This window comes from Cavia porcellus, unplaced genomic scaffold (assembly GCF_034190915.1).
Source record: "Cavia porcellus strain 051 isolate PalLab524CR breed Dunkin Hartley unplaced genomic scaffold, mCavPor4.1 scaffold_12, whole genome shotgun sequence".
Lineage (NCBI taxonomy): Eukaryota > Metazoa > Chordata > Mammalia > Rodentia > Caviidae > Cavia > Cavia porcellus.
The window spans coordinates 20,899,150-20,912,636 of NW_026947495.1; the positions used below are offsets into that span (position 1 = coordinate 20,899,150).

At 34.6% G+C, this 13,487-nt stretch overlaps 1 protein-coding gene across 3 annotated transcripts in view; it reads right to left on the reverse strand.

The window, feature by feature from the left end:
- Window positions 1-813: 813 nt before the first annotated feature.
- Dpp10 (dipeptidyl peptidase like 10) overlaps window positions 814-13,487 on the reverse strand; it is a 1,298,333-nt gene continuing 1,285,659 nt past the window's right edge. For all 3 annotated transcript variants that reach the window (XM_063258966.1, XM_063258965.1, XM_063258967.1), the window contains exons 22-26: window positions 7,787-7,886; window positions 7,500-7,558; window positions 7,321-7,393; window positions 4,503-4,576; window positions 814-1,453 (exon numbers count right to left, since the gene is read on the reverse strand). In XM_063258966.1, coding sequence (XP_063115036.1) covers window positions 1,319-1,453; window positions 4,503-4,576; window positions 7,321-7,393; window positions 7,500-7,558; window positions 7,787-7,886 — 441 coding nt within the window. In that variant the 3' untranslated portion in view covers window positions 814-1,318. The remainder of the gene's footprint in view (window positions 1,454-4,502; window positions 4,577-7,320; window positions 7,394-7,499; window positions 7,559-7,786; window positions 7,887-13,487) is intronic.

Here is a 13,487-nt window from a genome sequence, read left to right on the forward strand (position 1 = left end):
GTCAAGTTTATTTCACACTCTTCAGTATTACTGCAAATCAACACTGCAAGGAATTGATGGATTTTGTGCCTTTGGTTCAAATTAAATAGCAAACACTGCTGTTTGTGAACTTTCGGGCCAATTAATAAAAAATGGTTCTCACCAGAAAGATTTAAATTAACCAGGAGCAATGAATTGGGCAGACCTTGAATAGAAACTGGAAATAAAATAATCCAATCTTTGCTTTCACAATGAAAATCAGAATTGATTATGCACTGAGAGACAAAATTAAAAGGATCAAGTGGGGTTTTTCCCTTTAAAAAAAAAATCCCTTCTCCACCAAATGAGCAAAGTAGCACTCAGTGGCTTTGCATTGTTAACAAAATTTTTTATCGAAACTATAATTTAATATTTAAGTATCTAATTTACATGTGACAAGGTATCATTTTCAAAAATTAAATTGCAACTAGAAAACTATTAACCACTAAAAACAATACCAAACACAACCCAAGCATTTATAGGAAAGCAACAGCTAGGATTTGAATTAGAAAAAAAGGTCATCATATTTGGCTCATTAAACAAAGCATCCATTATAATCTGTAAAACAACATCTTTTCTAATTCATCAAAAGTTTACCCTTATAGCATGAATAACATAGAAAGATAGATTCACTGACTGTATATGCACACGTGTGTATATATATATCGTGGACATACACTCCTGTGTTGGTCTAAAGACTTCCTATCTACTGATAACTGGCTGAACTTTGGAAGGTGCTGAAATCCATATTTCTACAAGTCCTTCGACTCAAGAATATCTTTTTAAAAACAGAAATTACATAAAATACTGTTTTTATTAACTGAATATTTTCTTAAGCGTAATAATAGACAATGAAAGAATTGCACTTATTGTAAAGGTACAGTAGTGTTAGAATGCAGCTCAGCCATCAAAGATCAGGGACTGTATTACTGATGATGAGTTGTGCATTATATGCAAAGATGGTGAAGGCCAGTGAAATTAAAACGAGAGCAACTAGTTACAGAACAAATGGGGATAACAGAAGAAAACATGCACTACTCCTACTTTAATGTGAAACTGATTTCTCCCCTGAAACCTCCCTTTGACCTTCGTTTTACAAAGAAACAGGTTCTGCACTCTTGGCAACACAGTAGACTTGGACCTCCGTCTTCAGATTCCAGTTCATTGTCTCTGAGTGTGCTGTCCCAGCATCATCTCCTTAAGCTGCCCTTGAAATCTGGAGCGTCCACGATACGACAATCTCTTGGTTACATTTCATTGAGCCTTGCTATCCCCTTCAGTTCTGTATAAATAGGGTCCATTATTCATCTTCTTCTGGTTCCTGTGATAACACAGATATTTCTTCCTTTAAACAATCACTGAAGAATCTGAGGATTGTGCGGTAGAGATGATATTTGCTCTTCTCTGACACGTTATGACCTTCATCTGGGTAGACCTGAGGCAGTGACAGGAAGGATGATTTCAAATTACCAAAGCAGCTATTATCCCTCAACGTGCATACTGTTAGCCCTATAGTTGATGGACTTTAAAAAATAACATCTAGCTAGAGGATGGGAATTTAGCTCAGTGCACAGCACTTTATTGCCATATTCAAGGCTGCAGGTTCGATCCCTAGTATAGGAAAAAACGTAAATAACAAAAGGAAAGGTAATATCTAACAAAAACCAACTGATCTAACTAACCTTTGAGTTCTTTAAGCTAAACTTTTTAAAAGATTATAATTATGTGAATCAATATTTGAGACAAAATATTTCCCTTTGTATTTAAATTAAGATCTGTTGTTCAAAAACAGATCCCATATTCATATTCATAGATAGTCTTAATATTCTCTCTTTGACTAAACTGTGGACAGTTTTTTACTGAATATACAGAGGATTTTAACCTCCAATTCCTAAAGTACCTACTTTAGAAAGACCTGAATTATGTATACTTTTTCTGCTCTTTTGGTATTTCTGAATGCTTTCTTTTATCTTTTTGTCAGTTTCATAATCCAAACCATGTATTTCTTAACCATATGGCAGACATCTATTTGAAGTGTAAACATCAAAATAGGCAAATATTTTTCTCTGTTTGTCTCTGTGGGAACATAGGCTCTTCTTGCTACTTGAGGGCATTTCAGGAGCCAGAAGAATCTCATCCATCACAGGTTATAAGGTTTAAAACTGTAAGCTCATGTCAAAGACTTTTGTACCTAGGGTACCCTGCTCATAAAAGACCTCTTTGGGAATTGTTTCCTTGGGATTCACACCCTATGTTGAGTTTTGAATAAAACCAAAGACTGTTGCAACTGTGATTTAAAAAGTTTCAGATATAGGAAGAGTCCTGGTCTCGTGTGAATCAGAGTGGTTTCTCAGGCATCCTAAGCATTATGGATTCATAAAAGCTTCCAATGAGATTTCAAAGGAATTCCTGGGAAACCTTGTAAAATGGGGCAGGATAAGACTGCCTGTCAACAATTTCTGATGTGACGTATGGAACTGTGAGAGTGCTGCTGCAGCTCTAACGGAGAGCCCAGAGCTGGAGATACCAGGAAGGAGTGGAAGCTGCAGGCACTGAACAGAAGTAGCTCAAGAGAGTGAGTGTGTGGTCTGGTACTACCATAGGTAGGTGCCAGCTGCTCAAATCTTTGGAGCTTGCATTATGCCCCTAGATATTCTCAGTAATGGACACAAAGCTACAGTACGTGAAGCTGCTGTGTTTTGGTCTTTGTGTGGTCTAATTCTTCCTTAATATTTCCTGTTTTTTTTTTTTTTTTTTTTTTTTGTTTGTTTTGTCTTTTTCCTTTTTATCGGTACCGGGGATTGAACTCAGGACTGCCTGCTTGCAAGGCAGGCGCTTATGCCAATGAGCTACATTCCCCAGCCCCCCCTTAATATTTTTTTTTATTCTTCCCATTTGAAATGATAATACTTGTCCTCTCCCACTATAGTTAATTGGAAGTATATAAATTTTTATTTTTATTTTTATAGGGGTGAGTTCACAACTGAGTTTGCATTATTTCTCAAAGCAGATAGGACCTGGACTTTTCACCAATATTGGAACTTTTAGTATTTTTGTGTCTCTGGAAAATGGACTGAATTTTACATTGTGAGACATATGTGACTCACTGGAAGTCAAGGGCAAGGTACTATTGTTGGGATAGTAAAAGTTCTCCAAAGGCTTATGTGTGAAATACATAGTTCCAGTACTTCGGTACCACAGAAGGTGGTGGATCCTTTAGGAGGTAGAATCTAGTGAAAGGAGTGTGTGTCATTTTGATGGGAATGTGGGACACTTGTCTATTTCTCTGCTTCTCAGCTTCTGTGAGCAGCATGTAAGTCCTTCACCACACACTTTCATCATGATATACTGCACAGTCACGGGCCCAAGGTGATGGGGCCAAGTGACCACAGACCAAAACATTGAAACTGTAAGCCACAATATATTTTTCTCTTTTTATAAATTGATTATGTCAGATATTTTGTCACAGAAAGCTTACACAGCCAGGGACGTAGCTCTGCAGCTTAAGCACCTGCCTGGCGAATGCCAGGTCATGTGTTTGATCCCTGGTAGCAAAAAAAAAAAGAAAGCTAACACATTGTTCTTCCACATATCAGAAAACTAAAATTACTTATTTTTCCTCTCTGGCTCTTCCATCAGGCTGATAGTTTTTGATAGTATTCTTATTACCCTTATAGCACAGTGATCACTGTAAAGAAAATCCTTGATAAGTATTTATGAATACACAGATATAAATTATGATGTAAATGACACTTTCTCTTCTCTTCTTTTCTTTTAATATTTCTTCCAATCATGTTTATCTCTAATTATTATGATGAATAGAGGAAATAGCAGAAAGACAAAATAATATGGTAAATCTCTATTTTAAAAGAATTCAACATTTGTAGTAAGAAAAAAAGTCTGAGAAGAAAAGGACATTTTTATAAGGTTTTACACAATTCACTTGCACAGAATAAGCTGTCCCAAATTCTGACTGTAATAGGAAGCAATAACACAATTTTTTACCTAAAAAGCATACTACAAAATTGTTACATTAAAATTAAAATAATACTGAAAGTGTGCTCTATATCTTAAAAAGTAAAAATGGAAGATATAAAAAGACAATTGATACCTATAGTTTGCATCCTGAATAGTTTGCAAACATCTATGTTTAAAGAATGGCACCATGGGGAAGTGGCCATGGCCAAGAGGTGAGGCCTAGTGGAAGGTTCATAGGTCACCAGGGGATTGTGGGAGCCTGGCTGTTTCCCAGCCTTCTTTGTTCTGTGGCCCTTGATGTGTTCTGCTTTGTACTTCAGTAAGCTTTCACCATGATGGGCTGTTGCCTCCTCTTGCTTCTAGCCCAAAGCAAAAGACGAACTGCCCAGGGATTCCTAATTCCTGAACTCTGAGCCACAACATCACCTTTTCTAAGTTTATCTTGGGCATCTGCCATGATGACAGAAAGCTAACCAGTGAAACATTTTTTTTAAAAAGAGGCTTACCTGCATTGTATAATTTACTCCAGCTTGTATTAGATGTTTGATTAATTCTGCTGAATGCTGGAAGTGAACTTTTGCTGAAAGAAATAAATTATTACATTTGAAGAAAATACATTTGCTGGGGAGCTGAAATTTTTCATCTGATTTTTTTTTTCAAAGAGATGAACTATTTTCTGTACACTGTACATTAAAAAAATTTTGGTTTTAACTCAAAAGCTATTAGATATAATGATTAAATTCTAGTTTCACATTATAAAAAATAAACTGATTCCACAGGAGTTATAACTAAGGCTTACATCTGTAGAGGTTGGTTTACAGATATAGTTTATTGGATATCACTTATTATGTGTAGTTGTTCACATACTTTGCATGTCATAAATTTTTTAACATAGTAAATGTTCTGGGTAGCTATTAGCACAGCAAAACTGATTTCTATTCCTTAATGAGGCCCAGTCTCAGTTAGATACTGGCATTCTGCTTTATTATAATAAATTAGAACAGAATGCCTCATGTTGAGAAAATACAGTACACATCTCATTACTCAAGGGCTAAATATTTAATGTAGAACACACTTATTACTTCTGTTTCCTTCTTTCTTCCTTCTGCTGAAATATAAAGTCCAAAAACTGAAATAGGCTGCACAGAGACTCTGGGTTTGGTTGACGTAGCTGTGTAAACTCAGATCAGTCATTCAAATTTCTGTTCGCACAGCAATTGGTTCAGGTGCCACCTGGACTCATCCTCTGTGTACTTATACATCTTTGAATTTCTGTAATTAACTTCTAAACTCACATCTCATAACTCTTTTTGTAAAATCAGAGTAGCCTTATCAATAATTTAAGGTTCTTTAATATTCTAGCTCCATGATACCAAATAATCATATTGCATAGCATAGGATAAAGAATCCCAAATAATCATTCAAGTACTTTAAAAATATGCCCAAGATCTTTTTCAAAAGTTTCCCATTATGCTTAATGGGAAAATTATCATACCAACTTTAAGTACAAATTGCTTAGCAAATATAAACTACTTGGAATGTTAATTAACAGGGCAAAAGACTAAGATAAAATAATCCCCTATAAACCTATATTGTCTATGAGTAATTACCTGTAATTTCTTTATACAGATACAGATAAAAAGACAAATGAACAACCTGGGTACGGTGCATGCCTCTATCCTAGCAGTTGTGAGGCTGACTCTGGAGAATTATAACCAGTTCAAGGCCAGACTGGATTACACAGTGAGTTCAAAGCCAGCCTAAACTATGTAGCAAGCCTCTGTCTCATCTGCCTTCCCAACTTCCCCCAAAAAAGTACAATTAAATCTGTTTGCATTTTTTTCTGCTTTCTTTCTAGAACAAAACGTGTCAACATTTTCCATTTATCTCCTTCCTCAGGTGTGTGCATGTGTGTCTTGCTTGTGCATAGGCACAGTTCAATTCCCCTGAAGGAACCAGGACTCAGTTTCCCTGTTCTCTCACATAGGCAAAGAACCAGACCCAGGACTGAGTGCATCAGTCAGGAATAACCTGGTATCCTGACTATGGCTTTATCATACTGTAAGTTAAAAGAATGCTACCATAGTGTAAGGTGTTGGCAAGAGGCAAAATAATTTACCTTTCAATACAACTGAGTCACATGAAGGAGCTGCACTGCATGATAAATAAGAATCTCAGCACCTGAACGCACACCTCTGTCTACTAATAATCAGGTGCTTTTTCTACTATTTACTTCACCAATCTACTAAGTAGCAAGATAGTAGTAAATAAGAACATAGTAATGCCTACCATACAGTATTATTGTGCAGAACAAATCAGATAATATAAAATTAGCACATTTTCTGACACAACATTAGTACCTAATAATTGCTAATTTTTATAATGATTGTTGATGTATATGTAAGATCTAAATAGCTTAAAACAGGATTCTAATTTCTTCTATAAGTACTATGTTCTTTTTCAGTATGTTCTACCCATGGCTGTAATTAAATGTTTTATGAATAAATTTCTCATTTGTAACAGTTTTCAACCTTCACAAAAGATGCCACCACAGCACAAATAGTTTCTACTTATACCTTTCCCAGTTTTCCCTTTTGCTAACATGCTACATTGTCATGAGACCATCTCAGCTCACTCGCCAAGTAGACTTGGATAAATGTTTCTTTCTTGAAATTGATTTTTCTTAACCATGACAATAAATACTCAATCTTCTATTGTAAGGTATCACATTATGGGAAAATGAAAATGTAAAATTTTTTGAGCCCTACATGTTTTATGTGAGTATAGTTATTTAGTACTTGTAATACCAATCTTGCCTACATCTCATGCTTAACATGGTAAAAAAGATGGACATGAGTTGGAAATTTTTCTTTGCTCTATTTCACTTAAGACAGTAACCTAACCAGAATTTCAGTTTGCTGACTTTATGAGATGCAAGTGGGTTCCCAGTTGAGGTGCACTGAATAGCACTGCAGCCATTGTCACTAAATATTGATAAAAATGTTTTCCTCAGTCACACTAAATACAACATGGTTAAATGCTGTCAGGTTAAATGCTGTCATGGTTAAATGCTACACTCAGCAGCACAGGTAGGCTATTCCCATCGTCCCAGGGAAAACCTTATTGGACAATGTTATTTGAGGATAACCATCTCCCCTCAGTCCTCAGTTTTCCTTCCCACTTTCTACAGGCATCTGGTTCTTTGTGGTACTTTCTGCCCTCCACTTCAGCAGCCTCACAGGGCTCCCCATTTGCAGTCCTAAAATGTATCCTTTATAAAAGGTCAGAGCTCATCAAATAGCAGCAGCAAATAAAAAAACTTACTGTCAGCAGTTCCATGAATTATTAATATATTTTCTTCTTTTAAGCCATGTATATTATGCAGTACACTGGATGCCTATAAAGACAAACACAAATTTATATCTACAGACCTATCTCAAAAAGCAATTTGACTTCATCTTTGGGACAAAAATGCTCTTCCCTGTCATTTTTAAATTAGTTACCTGATAAGTGCTTTCTTCCTTAGATGGCATACCAAGGTATCTTTCAGAGAAAGCAGAAGCTGCGGCCCAACAGAACAGAAATTCAAGAATAAACTAAGAACATCACATATTTTATTATTTATTTCTACATTTCAAATTTAATTATCATGCTTCAGTGAAACCAATTGAATCAGGGCAGTGATAAACAACTCAAAACAGGCTTAATAATACATGATAAATGATCTCAATTGAGCTTTTTTTCTACAAATCAATAGATTGCATTAGGTCAGGTTATAGGGCAAACTCACCATACAGCTTCATGTCTGTGATGGGCGCAACCACTGATCCACATTTAAAAAACTTTTCATCTGACTTTAAGATCATTGAGGCAACGTATCCACCATATCCCTGGCAAAAAATGAACAAAACAAAACAACTCTTCCTGGAGATAGTTTTAGTTTCTGATCACTACATGACAATGTACACATCAAACTTTCTCATATTATATCAGAATTGAAAAAAGAATGCACAACAATCACTGTGCACATAAACATTTTGAGCAGTGGCCGAAAGTTTTATATTCTGTTAATAATCTTACTAATATATCAGATCACTAAAATGTAAAATATTTGCTCCATGATTGTATACTGTATAACTAAGAACTGTTCAAAGTAATTTGAAATGAGGGTTTTAAAGCACTCTTTAAATTGCACACCATTTTAAGAAAATTTAGTATATTTTTATTAAAATACTTAAATAGGAATGTTGTTTCTGGAAATTAGTAAGAAGAATAAAGTATTTAAAACAGATCATCACAACTACAGATCCTGCTTTTAGTTCCTGGTAGAATTCGGCAAATATCACCCCAGACTATGACTGTAGGAAACCAAAATCTACTATCTCAATTATGTTTTACTGGCATAAGAATTATTTTGGGCTCTCTTGAGACTTATCAGACACAGTAGCACTTCCAAAAACAATGCTAGAGGTTGCCCTTTTGAGAGAGAAATTTGTATTTGTAAAGGAAGTTTCATTCTGTGAGGGTCTCTCCCTTTTATAGCAAGAAGAGAGGGATGCTTAAATCACTAACTTCTGTCATCCTTGGAGAAAATACTAGTTTAAATCTGTACAACAAGCCCCACCTCTGGTTTATGGTAGTCTCCTCTACTTGGGTCCTTACTAATCCCCTTCCTTTTTTTTAAAGAAGCAATTTAAACTTGAAGTCTAAGACAACACTTTGAGATCTACTCTAGAGATTTGATATTGACCTCTCTTACGCCTAGGGAAACATACATGCTAGGACACTTCGGCTTTTCTCTTATGGCTATTACTTTTGTTACAGGGAGTTCTACTTATGAACACAGGAAGAATAGAGGAGAAAATTACTTTTCCTTCCACTACATTCCAGATAACTAAATATTAAAATATATGAGATGTTAATGCCTCATGTTGGTAGATGACTTGGATTATTGTTTGAATTTAATTTTAAAAAATCATATTTAAGTGTTTTGAACTGATAGAGGAAAAAAAATTCTTAAAATCTAAGTAAAGTTGTACAGTTTTCTTTTGCAAAATGGTATCCGACCAGAAAAGCTTCAGAGGCTATTTTAATAATTCACAGAATTACTATATTAATGGACTGCCAGTACTGAGTTTTACATTTTAGAAATCAATCTTCAGCTGTACTCTGAATAATGTTCTTTATGCTGCTGAATATCAGACTATCTTGGGAAATATTAAATGATAATAGTACTCAGGATTTAACCTCTGAAATTCTGATGCAATTAGTCATTGCACGATCTAATTTTGAAAGACTTTTTTGATGTCTCGATGGCATCAGTTTGATGGGGATCTGTTATTGTTATTTAGCTTATAAAGGAAAAGATACTTTGCTTATGTTTATCTGGAGTATCTTTTACAAATTGGTAGATGATCTCCTCTAATGTATTCAGCCACCACTGTTGTGCAGGCTACATATGTGGTATTCGGAAGGCTGAGTGAAGCTTTTCCAAAATTTGTGAATTAAAGGATAGAATACCACATTCCAGGGATTTTACTTGCTACAATACAGATTTTCTCAGTCTCATGGAGAAACAGCAAGAGTCATAGATGTGCAAAATGTGGAATAAGTATATTAATATACTTATATATATGTGTTAATATATTAAGTATATTAATATACTTATATATATGTGTTAATATATTAAGTATATTAATATACTTAATATATGTGTTAATATATTAAGTATATTAATATATCTTAATGAAATATAAAGGGGTAAAGAAAAAAAGTGAGGAAAGAAAATAAGTTACTGTTACAAGGCAAATAAAGGAAAGATCCTTGAAAATTTTGTCCTTAGAAAGAGTATTTCTAGTGTATTGTTTCTTGGTTTCCTTTATGTAAATAAGAGCAGAATGTTGCAGCTAGGAGGTGTCAAATATTTTCCTCAAGGGGGACTTTTTTCTAGACTGTGCAGTGCATTTGCACTCTTAGCTGATGCATGCACGTTTCTTTTCTGTTCTGAATTCTATGAAGGGCAAACCTACTTTCAAATGATAATCATCTGACTTACTAGGTAACTTCAGTACCCTAAGAGAAACCTGAACATCCTAATCATAAAATTCTAGTCTTCAGAACTGTATATTGTGTTTAAATATCTAAGATAATAAACTGACATTATGTGTTTTTGCTTGGTTTTTTACTTCAGATTTATGTGTTTTCAGAGCCAGGAGATAAGAAGAGTGTCTTGCAAAGGAGAGGCGTATCCTAGAACAATGTTTCTCAACTTGAAAGTTCATTCATTGGCATAAAAAGAGATGAACAGATCTGCCAAGAGAGTAAAGAGATCAAAAATAAACCCAAACACATGCAGCCAGCTATTTTTACACAATGGATTGAAGAAGAAATAGTAAGGATACTTATTCTATAAATAGTGCTTGCTGGTAATTGAAGTTTTACATAGCAAAGTATAAAATTAGATCTTCTTCATAAATCATTTATGATAATTAACTCAAATGCATAAAAGTCCTAGATAAAAGATCTAAAACTGTAAAACCTCTAGAAAAGAATATAGAGATGAAGCTCTTAGATTTTGGTCTTGGCTACATTTTATGGGTATTGTGCTGAAAACCCAGGCTACGAGAGCAAAAGTAAATGGGATTATATCCAACTTAAAACCTCATTGAACAACAAAGGAAGTGAGCAACAAAGTGAAACTTGCAGTCAACTCATTACAAAAATATCGGCAAGCCATATATTTGAGAAAGGACAATCCTCCAAGTGTATGGGAAAAATTGATAAAACTTATACAACTCAGTTGAAGAATGGGCAGAGGGTCGAAATAGACACTTCTCCAAAGTTGACAAAAAATGGACAACAGTGGCAGGACAAGGCATCCATTATCACTAATTATTAGGAAATGCAGGTCAAGCCACTAAGACTTTTCACCTCCTACAGACTAAGACAGCTATTATAAAAAAGACACATGATAACAAGTATTGTCCAGGGAGAAGAAGAAGCCGTTGTATACATATTTACTTGGAATATAGGCATTATCAAGGGGATGCTAGCTTCATTAGGGTGATGTAAGCATTTATTAAGGAATGCAATATGAAAGTTTCTGAATTAATTAAAAATGCAATTAATATATCTCCGGGGAAAATGGCAAAAAATAAAAACATAGGAGACATCCGTTCTCTTGTGTTCTTTGCAACATTATTCCCATTGACTAAGACGTGGAAACATAATGTCACATATAAAAATATAATAAAAAAGCAACTGGTACATATGCACAGTGGAATAGTACTCAGCCTTTAAAAAGTAGGTCTTAGTATTTCCCACAATGCAGATGAATCTAATGAACACTATGCTAGATGAAAAATGAGAAAAGCCTTGAAAACAAATTCAAAGCCTCTATTATGTTCCTTACAAGTGGAATCTGAAAAAAATGTTCAAATGTATAATGATGGAGAATACAATAGTCTTTGTCAGTGGTATATCTCAAATATGTATCAGGTTTATATGTCTGATACATCAAAGTATCAGATATGTAGAATAAACAAATCTAAGTACAGAATTTACAGTATGATACTGATATTTAAAAAGTTATATTTGGGACTTTTGTCAAGTGAGTAGATGTTATTAGCTGCTTTTGCTATAAACCAAAACTTGATAAAAAAAAATGAAATGGATGAAATCATCGCTAGCTTCAATACAGTAACTATGTTATTATCTGATCCTATTGCACACATTTAATACATATGATACATATTATTCAGAAAAAAAAGTCACTTGGGCACTTTATTAAAATGAAGATTTTATTTCACTGGACTTGGAGTTGGCCTAGGATTTTTCATTTCTTGAAAATTCTCAGGGGTTGCCAGTGGGGTGATTCACATTTTGAGTTACAAGTTAATAAAGCATAATAACATAATTAATAGCCCTAACATAAGTATCTTCCTGGTTGCACTTTAGGGAAAAAAGCCCAAAACCAAAAACAAAACTCAAACCGGTCATTAAGAATCAGTTGAGAATGGGTGCTGGACAGAAGTCACCCAACGCTTCCCCAGGGAAGGTAAGGGGTGAAGTCAATGCTTCTGAGAAGAAGTTGCATTTTATCATTTTTTAGATATAACAACTTGAGATTTAATGAAGTTAGCTACTCTTTCAGATTTAATAATAGTGAAAGGTGTGGAACATTCTTTCCTTAGCATTTAAAAATCAAATTCAAAATGCTGCTTTAATTTGATTTATTTCAGAGAAATAACGTCTATTTTTAAAAGTAAATCAACACTGGTGGAAATTAGAATAAATTAAATTTTAATTGCTCACCTTCCTCTCAACCATTTCATATTTATTCATCAAGTGCAAGAGTAGAACATGAATGGAGTTTTTGAACAGTATGTTTTGAAAAGAGCAAGAGCCAGATGGAAGCTCTAACTGGATATAAAAACAGTGATTTTAATTTTCAAAATAACTCATCAGATCAGGCAGGTTCTAAAATAGAGGATCATCACACTGACTCTGCCATCATTTAGAGGCGGTTTGCTAGGTGCTGTGGTGCTCACTCATCAGGAGATGATGCTCCTCTTCCATTGCTCCAACATTTTGCTGGTTTCTCACTGATCGGATTTTTCCCTTCATTAAATAGTTTTCTAATTTTCATTTTCCAAGTCCTACAGCAGTAATTCTAATTTATGAACACATTTGCTGCTATTAAAAACATAACTTAATGGTCCTAGAAATAGAAATGTTTTCTTCCTAAGAATTTGACATAAGAAGCTATGTTGGAAAGAGAAAAACCTGAAGGAGCAGAGGGCGGGGTCGCCACGCTATGTCACCGAGGACTTAGGTGTCAGGGAGATTTTGTGAGACAATCTTTAAGTGGCATCATGAATATAGTGAAAAAGGTGCAGCGACAGAACTGCAAGATAAGAGATGTACTTTCTATAAACTTAGATCCATAAAATTTGTTCTGAACCACATTAGTTGTAGTATACAATGAATTAATTTGTAATAAAATTTTCTACGTTATTAGAAATTTATTGTTCAATATTATTCGCTTAATTTCATAATTGAATATGTTCATATCAATCAGATTTGCCATGATCCAAGCCTTCATGTGTTCCTTAGATTGTAAATACTAAAACTTCCAAAACCTAGAAGTGTCTCAAAGGTGATCTCAAGTGCAGAAAAGGCCCTGTCTCAACTGAAAAGACACAAAACTATATGCAGTGAAAAGTTACTAGCAGTAATAGAGCCTCCATAGAGGCTCATATTTTGAATTTTGCTTATTTTTCCCAGGTAGCATGCCCCTTGCCTCCCTTCTATGGTTGTGTCTTCACAAAACATTTCCTAGTGCAAATTTTCTTAACTTTGGATTTGGATTTGCCATCTCCTCTCTAACACTGCCCCTCTTCCTCTCCGCTTTATTTTTCTGAACTATACTATTATCAACCACCATTTTATATGTTTCATTAATTATTAATCTATCCACAAGTAGGTAATTA